General features: G+C 39.9%; 1 protein-coding gene across 4 annotated transcripts in view; it reads left to right on the top strand.

Moving 5' to 3' along the window:
• Positions 1-3943, top strand: part of LOC126473570 (troponin I 3-like) — a 131355-nt gene extending 127412 nt beyond the window's left edge. For all 4 annotated transcript variants that reach the window (XM_050100709.1, XM_050100708.1, XM_050100707.1 and 1 more), the window contains one exon: positions 3539-3943. In XM_050100709.1, the coding sequence (XP_049956666.1) occupies positions 3539-3549 (11 nt within the window). In that variant the 3' untranslated portion in view covers positions 3550-3943. The remainder of the gene's footprint in view (positions 1-3538) is intronic.
• The last annotated feature ends 12180 nt before the right edge of the window (positions 3944-16123 follow it).

Genomic DNA, 16123 nt, shown 5'->3' with positions numbered 1-16123 from the left:
TGTATTGTTGTTGATGGTATTTGAACCATTTCATTCAGTTTCAGGGATCTGTCAAGGTTTTTCACATATTTGATGAGCCGAGCTGGTAAAATGTTCTCATATATCCAGCTATTCTTTAAGCAAATGAATGTCAACTCCGGACCTATGAGGCTTATACTTGATTCTTTGACAAACCTCAGTTTCGACTGAGAGGCATAATTCCCTTTTGAGCTGGCCACTGTGGAGCTATTAACATAGCAATAAGTGGATTCTACATCTTACCTTTGCTATGACTTCATGCCTACTATCATCAGCTATCATTTTTAAATGATGAAATGGTGGCCAGAGAAAATTGCTACCTCAGGGAACCTCTGGACAATTAACGTTTCCTCAAATGTAACTGGGGGCATTTATGTAAAGACCTATTTCAGAGGTGCTGACTCAAATGCTGTAATAGTGTCACCTTCCATGGAAACAGAAGGTGCCGTGTAGGTGACTTCTCCAGTTCTAATTTCTTGGAAGCTTCTTTGAAGGGCTACAAAAACCTTCACATTTTAAAAGCTATAAAATAAATGATAACTTATAAGAATTACAGTAACAGAATAACATACATAGTGTGAGAAGAGAAATTAATTCTTTCAGCAGCGTGGTGTCAATTTCTTCAATTCGAGCATTTCTATCTTCTCAGAGAGCTTTTCACACAAAGTAGAATATAAAGCTTTCTACCAATTCTATCACTGTTGGCTGCATATTCCAGCAAGTAGTCAGATTGTTCCAGTGATGTATTGAGAGCATTAAGAAGAACACTTTTCTTTGCATAAGTAATGAGTTTTTCCACTGCAGTCAGGAGACCACAAACTTGTGGACAACTGATCCATATATACTCTGCATTAAAAGCATTTTGTCCCACTGTATTTATCATATGGCAGGAACAATTTAGTCATGAATAATCATGCAGTGTAGCAGTTATGTTGGCACCTTGATCAGTAACAAAATGCATATCTTTCAAAGCAAAGTCATGGATACCAAGAGACATAAATGGTCTCAACAATTCTCTTTGAATGTTATTGCCTGTTTTTGGTATCAATTGACAGCCCGACCATAAACCAGTGCAATTTCCTGAGATGTTATGTGTATCTATGTGTGATCCATCTATCAGCTGCAGGCAAGTAGTTACTTTTACTGATATTGTTTTTAGTTCAGTCCTAGAATTTTTGTTGACATAATATTAGTTAAAATGTTGTAAAACATGGTGTTGCAAAATATATTCCAAAAAATATACACTAGATAAAAAATCTACACACCAAGTGGTGGCAGAACACACTCATAAAAGAAAGTTAGACAAGTTTTTGGAGCCTCCGGCTTCTTCTTCAGACAGAAGGGTAGAAGAGGAAGGAAGAAGGATGAAGAAAAAGGACTGGAGAGGTCTAGGAATAGGGGTAGATTTCGGCAAACTTACCCGGAACCGAGAGTCAGGGGAGATTTACCAAACGGGATGGGAGGGTAAGGCTGATTGTTGGGGACTGCATCAGATGAGATTTGAAAACCTGAGAGCTTGAAGGTGGAAGACAGGGTAATATGCAACACAGGGATCACTGCGCTTAAACACAGTGCAGGAGTTAATAAGAGTGAAAAGCTAAGTGCACTGTATCTAACAGAGATGGGAGGAGGGCATGAAAAATAGACGAGTAAGACAATGAAAGATGGGGAACACTGAAATGGAGTGAGGAAAAGATAGTTACCATGAATAAATGCTGAGACAGAAGAAATGAATGTAAATTAGGGCCAGGACATGTTGTCGTACTAGTTACCACCTGTGGAGTTCTGAGCAACTGCTTTCTGGGATAAGAATCCAGATGACATATGTGATGAAACAGGCACTGAGCTCACAATTCTCGTGTTTTAGAGCATGCACTACAACAGGATATTGCATGTTTCCAGTATACGCCCTCTGTCTAACCCATTCATTGTAATTGATAATTTGGTGGTAGTCATGCCGATGTTAAGCAGTGTTCACATAACAGTTGGTATATAATGTGTCACATCACAGGTGGCTCTCCCTTTGACAGTATATGTTTTGCCAGGTACAGGGCTGGTATAGGTCATGGTAGGAGGGTGCACCGGGGGGCAAGTCTTGAAGCGGGGATGGTCTCAGGGGTAGGAGCCATAGGGTAGGGAGATGGGTGCAGAAGGAGCATAGGGTCTGAAAAGAATATTGCAGAGATTGGGAGGGCAACAAAAAGCTTTCTAGGAGTGGTAGGTAAAATTTCACCCTTTTTACTGAGACATGAGTTACTCACTACACCCGCTAATACCCATGTGCTATAAAGAGCTCCGTACTACTCATAATGAGTGAGACATGAATTATTCACTACAAAACAAGCTAAGAACTTTAGCTTGTACACATACACATGCTAACATCTGTGTGCTATACAGATATGGAGCTCTGTACTACCCATAATGAATGATAAAATATTGTTACGTGGATGTATGCACACACTTCTCAAAGCAACAGTACTTGTCACTGGATGATAGATGGAAGACAAAATGTGTATGTTAAGCTTTCAAATTAAATTCAAAATTCACATAGCCAGTAAACCTGTTAGGTTTGCTCTTTAAGGTTCAACCTGAAAAATCAAATCTACAATGCCGCTGCACAAGTTATGTCCTATTTGCTGCAGTGAGAATGGGAAGAAATTGATTACCAGTGGGATGCTTGCCACATCCCAAATGGTAGCCGCATTCAACCAATACGACACTTGACCCTTTTAAGTGGAGCTTTAGGTTGTTTGTTACAAAATTACTCATCTACCAATTCTGTAAGGTATCTCAATAAATTTCTGTTTAATTCGAAAGTTGTACAGTACTTTTTGACTTACCCTGTACATGAAATGTCTCACTAAGAATTAATCTGCTCAACTAATTGCAAAAATGAATTAATTTATCAAATTATCAGCTTGAGGATCTGCAAACACACTACTCAGTGTAAGACAAACTATGATTTATTACAACATTCTATGAGTGTACAGCAGAAACATATCTGTCCCCATTATGTTTACTCTGTGCTCTATTTGAAAGTGTTAAATTAGCTGACAAGTTAGCTTGCAGGCTAATTGATCAGAATCATTGAGAAACGTCTCCTGTCAGCACTCATCATTAACAATGTTTTATTTCCTTACTTCCTAATCTATTGTACTTTGCAGTTCACAAAAAATTAAGTGTCAAACATTACTGTGATACTTAATAGTCATTTTATATGTCTGTTGGTTCAGTAAGAGTGCATAATTTCCTTAGTGTCTCATATTTTTTTGTTTCCACTTTCAAAATTTGTACTTAGTATATGACAAGGAATTCATGGTTTCAAACATTACTGCAATAATTAACATCCATTTCATATGTCTGTTGGTTTATCACAGGTTTTATCTTCTAATAAGAGTCTCTTATCATATTTGTTACTGATACTGTTACTTTCATTTGCTGTAGTGTTTTCACTTTTAAAGTTTTATTTATCCACAAGTTAAAAATACAGAAATGTACATAAAATCAAATTCTGTTTCAGTTCCAGCATGAGCAACTTTATCATCAAATGTGATCTCTTCAAAAGAGAGCAAGACACTGAAACAGTCGCAGTTAATGACTACTACTCCTGCATATATACATGCAACACAAGTAAATTTCCTTTGGTTGTATATTTATATTAGAATGTATGTAATTTATATGTTTAGGAGTACAATCAGAACACTAACAGTACAATGTAACATTTAAAACAGAAAGAATGAAAACTGATTTTTTTTAATTGTCAGTAATAACAATGTTGTAAGAACTGAGTTTATATAATTTATTATATCAATTCTGATTTTATGATGTTTGTTACTTGAGCCTTAAACTGTTTTTTTTCCATATGGCTACAACATGTATTTTGTCTGTTGGTAAATAAAATTATTCACAAGTGATCTACAATAAATATACAGTTTATACTTACCAGCATATGTGACTATAGTATTAAGCTGTAGTGAATCTTATGTTAATTCAGAGATGATGAGCAGCAAGAACAGTCTTAGTCACAAATATAGTTCTGCCACATAACCCAGTGCTGATGGTGACATTAGTAAAAAAAGAAATAGCATTGTCCTCCCCATTATCAGCTTCTTCTCTGATACAAACTGCACACTGACATGAATGAAAACTGATACAATGTAACCTTGTTTCACAGACAGTGATGTAGATTGTTTAGGCACTTGAATATTATTATTTCACAGCCATAGTCTTATTTATTAAGCTGGCATAGCTGAGAATGGAGAACGAGGTATAGCAAGATGAGAAATAATTGACAGAAGGAAAGCTGCTACTCACCATATAGCGGAGTTGCTGAGTCACGACAGACACAATAAAAAGATTCACACAATCATGGCTTTCGGCCATTAAGGCGTTTGTCAGCAGTAGACACACATACACACAAGCACACACACACTCATGCAAGTGCAACGTCTGCAGTCTCTCTCTCTCTCTCTCTCTCTCTCTCTCTCTCTCTCTCTCTCTCTCTGTGTGTGTGTGTGTGTGTGTGTGTGTGTGTGTGTGTGTGTGTGTGTGTGTGGTGTGTGTGTGTGTGTGTGTTTTGTTTACTGCTGACTACGGAGATGGGAACTTGCCCTTCAGTATCTCCTCTCTTCGTGTTACCCACCAGGCCTCTACCTCCGCTAATTTCAAGTTGCTGCCGTTCATACCTCACCTGTCATTCAACAATATCTTTGCCTCTGTACTTCCACCTCGACTGACATCTCTGCCCAAACTCTTTGCCTTTACAAATGTCTGCTTGTGTCTGTACATGTGCAGATGGATATGTGTGTGTGCGAGTGTATACCTGTCCTTTTTTCCCCCTAAGGTAAGTCTTTCCACTCCCGGGATTGGAATGACTCCTTACCCTCTCCCTTAAAACCCACATCCTTTCGTCTTTCCCTCTCCTTCCCTCTTTCCTGACGAAGCAACCGTTGGTTGCGAAAGCTTGAATTTTGTGTGTGTGTTTATATTTGTTTGTGTGTCTATCAACATGCCAACGCTTTCGCTTGGTAAGTTACATCATCTTTGTTTTTAGATATACAAATATCAAGACAGTTACACAATGTCTCCTACACTCAGTTTGCAGGTAATAATATATTATATGAATTATACATGTGCCATTGCGTGACTATCTTAAAGATAGATGTAAACTATTCTGAGGAAGTCTTCTATCAAAGTTTCAAGATTTGGCTTTAAATGGTGACTCTAGAAATATGCTACATCCCTCTACACATCACTCACACAGGGATCGTGAGGACAGGATTAAGAATATTTACAGTATTCACAGAGACATTCAAACAATAATTCTCCCCATGTTCCATACATAAATGGGTTGGGAAGAAACACCAACAACTGGTACATTGTACAATGGGACATACCTTCTGCCATGCACATCATGGTGGTTTGCAGAATATAGATATAGATGTACTCATCATCCCTGATAGATGTTGCAGCCAACATTAGTTTGGCATTTTGATGTGCTACACATATACAAACTGAATATGTACCAAAACCTTGTTTAGTTGCTGGTCAACAGCATGTACAAATTTTACAAAATGCATTACACTGTTCTGTCTGCGACAATGATATTTATTCTGCTACCAGTTTCAGTCTTGAACCATCTTCAATGGGAGCTGTACAACATACAAAAGTTGTGTGTTGTACAGCTGCCATTGAAGATGATTTAATACCAAAACCAGTACCAGAAAAAATATCATTATCACAGACAGCACAGAGTAACACATTTTGTAGAATGAGTGCATACCACCCACAATAACTGTAATAAACTACGTTGGTCCGAGTTTAAAAAAATTTGAGAGGCCCAATTCAAGTTGCAAAATAGAAGGCGTTTCGGATTATGAAGCTTTTGCCATCAATTATTACTGCTACAAAATCAGTTTTGCATGGGCATGGCCATGAAAATATACCATCTTCAATAACAATAATAATAATAGTAATAATAATGCTTTGTTATCACAAAACTTTCTAAGAGCAAGCTCATAAAGATATCAACACCAAAGAGGAACAAACAGTTTAAATAAAATATATATTCCTTCGACAATTGTGTAAAAACATTTTGACAGTGTGTTCAATAATGTCCTAAATAACATTCTAAGAAAATTAGTAATCTACGCTACTATCTAAAGACATGACTTTATCTAATGTTGTTACCAAAAATCTCAAAATATTGTTGACTGAATGTCAAATTTTCACACAATGCTCCAATAAACACTCTGATGCACATAGGCTATACATTTTTAAACAAAAATGTACAGGTTCTCTGTAAAAACTGATTGTGGGAAGGAAAATGCTGTGCTGTGAAAATAGGCACTTTAATTTTCTTTCTCATAGTCAGTTTTAACTATGATAGCAAGGCACTAAAACCACTATATAAATTCTTTCTTCCATATATACTGTATCTGCTCCAATATAATTTGAAACAAAAACTGTATACACAACAATTTGGTGTCTTGTTTTCGTCCTCACATTCAATTTTAAGAGAAAACGAGAAAGTTGTACTTAAGACTTTTCGGCTTATTATAATAATACTACTACAGAACCTAAATCATCTGAAAGTTTGAAATCCTACCCATCAGCAGATTAATACTATGCAAAATACTGCCACTGAAACTACTATCCTAGCAGATCCAGAATCTGGAGAGGTCTCTCTCATATCCCATATACCAATGATCCCAACCCATCTACCCATGCCCTTTACACAACTTCAATTTCCATAACAATAAACAAGGTTCAGGGTCAGAGGGAGGGGGAAGAGGTAGTGCACAGAGAGATGGGGTAAAAAATGGGTATAGAGAGGGAAAGGAGAAGACAGACAGAGAGAGGGGGAGGAGGAAACAGAGAGAGAGAGAGAGAGAGAGAGAGAGAGAGAGAGAGAGAGAGAGAGAGAGAGAGAGATGAGAGGGATAGGGGGACAGTGATTGGGGAAGAGTGTGTTGGACAGAGAGAGGGGGAGTAAGAGATTGGAGCATATATCCAATACCAATACAAATTTAGCAATTGCAAAGCATTGTCGAGTTTCGCTAGTAAATTTACAAAACCTTTTGGGAGTTGTTTCATCCTTAATTAGGCACAGGTCTAAAATTAAACCATGTGGCTTCTGTAGCTTAACAGATATTTATCCAGACACAGCACGAACTTCTAAAGCTTTAAGGTTACTCATTCTAGAAACATTATTTAATTGGATAGATAAAAAATCTACTCACCAAGTGGCGGCAGAACACACACATAATAGACTGTTGTGACTGGCAAGCTTCCAGAGCCAGATGCTCCTTCTTCAGACAGAAGGGTTGAAGGGGAAGGAAGAAGGGCAGAAGAAAAAGGCTGGAGAGGTTTAGGAAAAGGCGTAGATTTTGGGAAAGTCACCGAGAACCGCAGGTCAGGGGCAATCAGATTAAATCAATCCTCTAACAGTGTGTTGGCAGTATATTCAATAATCAATATTGTCTTAAATAGTATTGTATAAAATTACTTAAGGGATGAATTTACAAAGATTTTTGGGGGTAATTTCATCCATAAGCAGGCACAGATTTGTTTTATTGCTGTTTATTGCTTGAAGGTGACTTGTACATTACTACATTTGTATTTTTATTAATGTAAAAGTAATTTTCACTTATCTTACTTTCTGTATACTCATTAATGCCAGTATGTGAAAAGTTATAGCTTTGAATGATGTTTTTCATCCATAAATGGGCATTGGTGTAAAATTCGACTATATACCTTCTAAAGCTTAAATAATACTCTTTCTAGATATAGCCAGATATAAAAGATTTAAAGAATATACTGCTGAGATATGTTCCCCCAAACATGCCCAAAATTTGGCACCCAAAACATTTTCATCAATTCTGCAGATGGACATATTTTGATAGAGAAACAAAGAGATTATTATATGAAAGGTATAAGAAGACAAAATTGTTGTGTCATATTGCAAATTCTTGGCTGCATCTCTCCATACTATTACAATTTACACATGGTTAGAATTGGATTCTCCAGGAAACGCAATGAATTTTCTGTGCTTTTTGAAAAAGTAAGCCACAGCTGTCACTAGATATGAGGGCCGTACCTTTTTTTTTTTTTTTTTTTTTTTTTTTTAACCTCCGATAGGTTACAAATAAAAGACAAGTTCATAGAAAACAATTATTATTTTCTACCAAAAGTTTTGTACACCTACGGTTACTTTTCAAAATAATCACTGTAAAGATGGAGACATTTATCGTACCTCTGGAGAAGCTTTGCAGTACCCTCTTCAAAAAATGTTGCTGCCAATGATTTCAAATGAGAATTGAAATTATTTTGAAGATCTTTGTTGGTTTGAAAGTGCTGCCCCTCCTAGCCACTTCTTCAGTTCAGGGAAAAGGTGAAAGTCGCTGGGTGCCAGGTCAGGACTGTATGGTGGATGATCAAAAATATCCGATTGAAATTGTTCAAGGAGATGTTGGGTTGTGCCAGCAGTGTGTGAATGAGTGTTGTCATGGATCAACACAATTCCTGAAGTCAGCATTTGTTTTGAATGGCTCTCCGCAAATGTTGTAAAGTTTCACAATGAGCAGCTGCATAGATGGTGGTTCTGGGCTGCATAAACTCTACAAGCAACAGCCTTTTTAGTCCCAAAACACAACAGCCATAACCTTTCTGTTGTTGAATGTTTGTTTGAAATTTTTTGGTTTGTTTGGTGAATTTGGATGGATCCATTGTTGTGACTGTTGTTTTGTTTCCAATGTGTCGTATTGGATCCAAGTTTCATCTCCAGTAACAATTTATTTCAAAAAGTTCTCTCCTTCATTGTGATAACTGTCAAGGAAATTCAAAGCTGACAACATTTGGTGACTTGTGGGCGTCCTCATGGCCAGACAGCAACAGCTTAATGATGTCTGACTATGTATCAAGTTCACATGTATTGAAGATGACACTATTTAGTTAAGCATTCTGTCTGGTAGATTTATCACTGAGTTAATAAAAGTTGTGTGACCTTCTTGTTGTTGTTGTGGTCTTCAGTCCTGAGACTGGTTTGATGCAGCTCTCCATGCTACTCTATCCTGTACAAGCTTCTTCATCTCCCAGTACCTACTGCAACCTACATCCTTCTGAGTCTGCTTAGTGTATTCATCTCTTGGTCTCTCTCTCTACGATTTTTACCCTCCACACTGCCCTCCATTGCTAAATTTGTGATCCCTTGATGCCTCAGAACATGTCCTAGCAACTGATCACTTCTTATAGTCAAGTTGTGCCACAAACTTCTCTTCTCCCCAATCCTATTCAATACCTCCTCATTACTTAGGTGATCTACCCACCTAATCTTCAACATTGTTCTGTAGCACCAAATTTCAAAAGCTTCTATTCTCTTCTTGTCCAAACTATTTATCATCCATGTTTCACTTCCATACATGGCTACACTCCATGCAAATACTTCCAGAAATGACTTCCTGACACATAAATCTATACTCCATGTTAGCAAATTTCTCTTCATCAGAAACAATTTCCTTGCCATTGCCCGTCTACATTTTATAACCTCTCTACTTTAACCATCATTAGTTATTTTGCTCCCCAAATAGCAAAACTCCTTCACTACTTTAAGTGTCTCATTTCCTAACCTAATTCCCTCAGCATCACCCAATTTAATTCGACTACATTCCATTATCCTTGTTTTGCTTTTGTTGATGTTCATCTTGTATCCTCCTTTCAAGGTACTGTCCATTCCGTTCAACTGCTCTTCCAAGTCCTTGTCTGTCTCTGACAGAATTACAATGTCCTCGGTGAACCTCAAAGTGTTTATTTCTTCTCCCTGGATTTTAATACCTACTTTGAATTTTTCTTTTGTTTCCTTTACTGCTTGCTCAATATACAGATTGAATAGCATCGAGGACAGGTTACAACCCTGTCTCACTCCCTTCCCAACCACTGCTTCCCTTTCATGCCCCTCAACTCTTATAACTGCCATCTGATTTCTGTACAAATTGTAAATAGCCTTTCGCTCCCTGTATTTTACCCCTGCCACCTTTAGAATTTGAAAGAGAGTATTCCAGTCAACATTGTCAAAAGCTTTCTCTAAGTCTACAGATGCTAGAAATGTAGGTTTGCCTATCCTTAATCTTTCTTCTAAGATAAGTCGTAAGGTCAGTATTGCCTCACGTGTTCCAACATTTCTACGGAATCCAAACTGATCTTCCACAAGGTCGGCTTCTACCAGTTTTTCCATTTGTCTGTAAAGAATTCACGTTAGTATTTTGCAGCTGTGACTTATTAAACTGATAGTTCGGTAATTTTCACATCGGTCAACACCTGCTTTCTTTGGGATTGGAACTACTATATTCTTCTTGAAGTCTGAGGGTATTTCGCCTGTCTCATAAATCTTGCTCACCAGATGGTAGGGTTTTGTCAGGACTGGCTCTCCCAAGGCCGTCAGTAGCTCTAATGGAATGTTGTCTACTCCCGGGGCCTTGTTTCAACTCAGGTCTTTCAGTGCTCTCTCAAACTCTTCACACAGTATCGTATCTCCCATTTCATCTTCATCTACATCCTCTTCCATTTCCATAATATTGTCCTCAAGTACATCACCCTTGTATAGACCCTCTATATACTCCTTCCACCTTTCTGCTTTCCCTTCTTTGCTTAGAACTGGGTTTCCATCTGAGCTCTTCATATTCATACAGGTGGTTGTCTTTTCTCTAAAGGTCTCTCTAATTTACCTGTAGGCAGTATCTATCCTACACCTGGTGATATAAGCCTCTACATCCTTACATTTGTCCTCTAGCTATCCCTGCTTAGCCAGTTTGCACTTTCTGTCGATCTCATTTTTGAGACGTTTGTATTCCTTTTTGCCTGCTTCATTTACTGCATTTTTATATTTTCTCCTTTCATCAATTAAATTCAATATCTCTTGTGTTTCCCAAGGATTTCTATTAGCCCTCATCTTTTTACCTACTTGATCCTCTGCTGCCTGCACTACTTCATCTCTCAAAGATACCCATTCTTCTTCTACTGTATTTCTCTCCCCCATTCCTGTCAATTGTTCCCTTATGCTCTCCCTGAAACTCTGTACAACCTCTGGTTTAGTAAGTTTATCAAGGTCCCATCTCCTTAAATTCCCACAATTTTGCAGTTTCTTCAGTTTTAATCTACAGTTCATAACCAATAGATTGTGGTCAGAGTCCATATCTAACCCTGGAAATGTCATACAATTTAAAACCTGGTTCCTAAATCTCTGTCTTAGCAATATACAATATATCTGACACCTGTCAGCATCTCCAGGCTTCTTCCATGTATACAACCTTCTTTTATGATTCTTGAACCAAGTGTTAGCTATGGTTAAGTCATGCTCTGTGCAAAATTCTACCAGGCGGCTTCCTCTTTCATTTCTTAGCCCCAATCCATATTCACCTGCTATGTTTCCTTCTCTCCCTTTTCCTACTACCGAATTCCAGTCACCCATGACTATTAAATTTTCATCTCCCTTCACTATCTGAATAATTTCTTTTATTTCATCATATATTTCTTCAATTTCTTCACTCATCTGCAGAGCTAGTTGGCATATAAACTTGTACTACTGTAGTAGGCGTGGGCTTTGTGTGTATCTTGGCCACAATGATGCGTTCACTATGCTGCTTGTAGTAGCTTACCTGCACTCCTATTTTGTATTCATTATTAAGACTACTCCTGCATTACCCCTATTTGATTTTGTATTTATAACCCTGTATTCACCTGACCAAAAGTCTTGTTCCTCCTGCCACCGAACTTCACTAATTCCCACTATATCTAACTTTAATTTATCCATTTCCCTTTTTAAATTTTCTAACCTACCTGCCCGATTAAGGGATCTGACATTCCATGATCTGATCTGTATTAGTGTTACAAGGCCAGATCAGTCAATCATTCAGACTAATGCCCCTGCAACTACCGAAAAGGCTGCTGCCCCTCTTCAGGAGCCACACATTTGTCTGGCCTCTCAACAGATACCCCTCCATTGTGGTTACACCTACAGCACAGCTATCTTTATCGCTGAGGCATGCAAGCCTCCCCACCAACGACAAGGTCCATGGGTCATGGGGGCGATCATCGAGATATGCATAGTAAAATTGGAGTGCAAGAAGGAGGGAGTCCAAGAGGCATTGCCATGTCTGTGCAGCAGTCTTTAAACCATATGGCATGTAGCATACTCAAAAAGGACAAAGGGCGTGACGATAGCAGTTTCATGTATGTTATCGGGGTGCATAGGGATAATCTGCTTTCTTGCAATCCAACACGCTGAACATCTTAGAACCACTCAGGTGTTGTGTAAAGTCCTGTGTATGGGTAACTGGGTAATTGTCCAAAATGGTTCTATCATTTAGTCTACGGTAATCCCCACAGAGCCTCAATGAGCTGTCTTTTTTTTTTAAGCGAGTCGAATTGGTGATGACCAATCTCTGGATGAGGGGTGAACAATCCCACAGTTAAAAGTTCCTGAATAATAGACTTCGTGATCTTGAGTTTATGAGGGCTCAGTCTCCGAGCTTTATGTCTAACAGGCAGCCTTCAGTAGTTTTAAAGTTAGGACACACACCATTAGTGACAGCCGAAACACTTTGCGGCTGGGGGTGGGGATCACTCTGGTCACTAGTTGAGGCATGTAGACTGACGTTAATATCATCCACCATACGGTGGTCGGTGTCGGCGGCAGGTGGCGAGGTTGAACAGCTGGTGCTACAAAGACTGAAGAGCTCACATCTGGAGAGGTCTGGGGCATGAGTAGTATTCTCGATGAGTCATTGTAACATGGCTCGATTAGTTTGTAGGTCGTTAATCTGCTGGCGGTGAACTACAATGTCACAAGTAGCACTCGCAAGTTTAGCTGTAAGCAGAATACACTCAGTTGTCAAAGAGCTAAGAAGACTGTCACAAGGAGGCGGGTGTTGTGCTTGAGAGGCAGACATGAGAGGAATAGTCGTATCAGTAGGTAGATAACGCAGGGTATTTTCTGATGTGTTGGTAGAAAACGAGTGGTGGCGTAGGAAATCAATGTGTAGCACTGGGAAATTGACTTCTGCTACGTGGAATGTCCATGGGAACGTCAGAGAGGCAGACAATTTCAACGTGAGAGGAGCTGTACCAAGGGCATTGATGTTTGCGTCGTTTGCGGCCCGTAATAATGTAGGCAATGGTTGCAGATTCAGAAGTGCATGTGATGGGGGAAAGACGCTTGTGGCAGCCCCACTGTCAATCAAAAACTTCTGGTTAGTGGTAGCATCGTGCACATAGAGGCATCCGCCGACAGGTGAGGAGATATGTGCTGACTGCTCGTGACTGTGGCGTCGTGTATTTTTTGCAGGAGACGAGGAGCCTAATGCATCTCGCATTGCATGTTTTCCACCACACATGATGAGTGACAGTTGCGAGGGGCATCGCCAAATGTGGCGTGAAACCAGCATAAGGGATAACGTGGGTGCGGTTGAGGGGCTGTAGTAGTACCAGAGGTTGCTGCTATGCTGTGTTGCGCGTCACTCTAGGCCACTGGACGGGGGGTAGGCTGCAGCACATGAGGTTCACGGTTTATGCAGCCAATGGAAGCACTCACTCTGCTAACTGCACGGATGAGCACATCCGATAGCAGGTGATGGAGGGGACAGTACTTCGCTAAGGTCAATTAACTGAGTGAGGGAAGCTAGAATGTAAAATGAAAGTTTGCACCGGCGAAGTATCTTGAAAGCGCAGTCCGCCACTAACAGTTTCTTGTCGAGTGAGCTCTATGTGGGAGGCAGGAGTTGCAGTTCTAATGTTTGTGAGAGTTTCATTAACCACATTGACCACAGTGCTGCATCCGGCAGTAAGTTGCGTATTGCAAGGGCACATAGACGACCCCACAGTGCAGAGGGAGTGAGGTCACGTAAATGTTCCTTGTGAATAATGTGGTGAATGATCTCGTCAGAAGATAGCGGGAAATGTTCACAGATATTTTTGTTTAGTGCTTGTGGACTGTGGAAGGGGAGGCGGGTCCGATGCACCACAATGTCACTGATTAAGTCCAAATGGTCACGTAAATGGCTGGTGAGGTACACAACTTTTGATTCCTCGGAGTGGACACCAATAGGACTAAAAAGTGAGCCCACAAGTGCAAATCAGGTGTGTGGCTGGTCATTTACAAATGTAGGCAATTTCGGAAATTTGGCATGCGGCACGTCCGATAATACAGCATTACTTGAAGGGTTGATTGTGCGTAACTGTTTGTCTGGTAGTGGTAACGCTGGGGAGAGGGAGGCATGGGGTCCCAGAAACTTGACCAGGCGGGCGAGGTTCCTGTTTCTGCCAGGACATCAGGAAATGTTGCAGCCAGGTAGTAGCATCTCCCATATCAATAATGCACTGCTCAGAATGCGTGGTAGGCACGGGAGAGAGTTGTAATTCGGTTTGCAACAGGTTTGGTGTGCATGATGTGGCAGACTCTACCTTGGCCGAGGCAAGATGGCACAGGTCAACAAATCCATGTTGTACAAAATCAGATGCAGTATATATCGGACCACAATACATCACTCTCTTGTTCGAAATGGCCATAGATGTACGAAGGCCCAGTCTGATGCAATATGGTTGTGGCCGCATGAGCCCTATTAACCACAGCACTCACAGGCACACTAGAAAAATGATGAGAGTTCGTGTTCGGAAGTTCTGGTTGCACAGCTGGAAGCTGTGATGGCATCTGATTCACTGTTATGTAAGGTGGTTGTGTCACATATAAAGGCCAGTAGTATTTTCACGTTAAGGATATCGCGTGTTTGTATCGCATTACTTCTCTGGAATATGAAAGGGAAAAAAATGGATGGAAAATATTGGTAGCATAGAATACATCACATCACATATACAGGGTGGTCCATTGATAGTAACCGGGCCAAATATCTCTGCCATAGGTCAAACAGATATCAATGGCATTTTTTAAAATAGGAACCCCCATTTTTTATTATGTATTCGTGTAGTATGTAAAGAAATATGAATGTTTTAGTTGGACCACTTTTCTCGCTTTGTGATAGATGGCGCTGTAATAGTCACAGATGTATAAGTATGTGGTATCACATAACTTTCCGCCAGTGCTTCGCAATACATTACCCATGTTAAAATGGACCATTTACCAATTGCGGAAAAGGTCAATATCGTGTTGATGTATGGCTATTGTGATCACAATGCCCAATGGGCATGTGCTATGTGCTGCTCGGTATCCTGGACAACATCATCCAAGTGTCCAGTTTGTTCGCCAGATAGTTACGTTATTTAAGGAAACAGGAAATGTTCAGCCACATGTGGAATGTCAACCACGACCTACAACAAATGATGATGCCCAAGTGGGTGTTTTAGCTGCCGTCGTGCAGACAAATTGCACGAGAATCAGGAATCTCAAAAACGTCGGTGTTGAGAATGCTACAATAACACCAATTGCACCCGAACCGTACTTCTATGCAGCAGGGATTGCATGGCAATGACTTTGAATGTCATGTACAGATCTGCCACTGGGCACAAGAGAAATTACGGGACGATTACAGATTTTTTACACGCTTTCTATTTAGTGACGAAGCATCATTCACCAACAGCAGTAACGTAAATTGGTATAATATGCACTATTGGGCAACGGAAAATCCACGATGGCTGCGACAAGTGGAACATCAGTGACCTTGGCGGGTTAATGTATGGTGCGGCATTATGGAAGGAAGGATAATTGGCCCCCATTTTATCGATAGCAATCGGAATGGTGCAATGTATGCTGATTTCCTACATAATGTTCTACCAATGTTACTATAAGATGTTTCACTTCATGACAGAAAGGTGATGTACTTCCAACAAGATGGTTGTCTGACACATAGATCGCATGTGGTTGAAGCGGTATTGAATAGCATATTTCATGACAGTTGGATTGGTCATTGAAGCACCATACCATGGCCCACACGTTCACCGGATCTGACGTCCCCGGATTTCCTTCTGTGGGGAAAGTTGAAGGATATTTGCTATCGTGATGCACTGACAATGAACAACAACACGCGTCAGCGCATTGTCAGTGCATGTGTGAACATTACGAAAGGCGAACTACTCGCTGTTGAGAGGAATGTCGTTACAC

This window comes from Schistocerca serialis, chromosome 4 (genome assembly GCF_023864345.2).
Source record: "Schistocerca serialis cubense isolate TAMUIC-IGC-003099 chromosome 4, iqSchSeri2.2, whole genome shotgun sequence".
Taxonomy (NCBI): domain Eukaryota; kingdom Metazoa; phylum Arthropoda; class Insecta; order Orthoptera; family Acrididae; genus Schistocerca; species Schistocerca serialis.
Note: the sequence above shows the minus strand (reverse complement) of the source record. Positions and strands in the feature narration are given on the sequence as shown.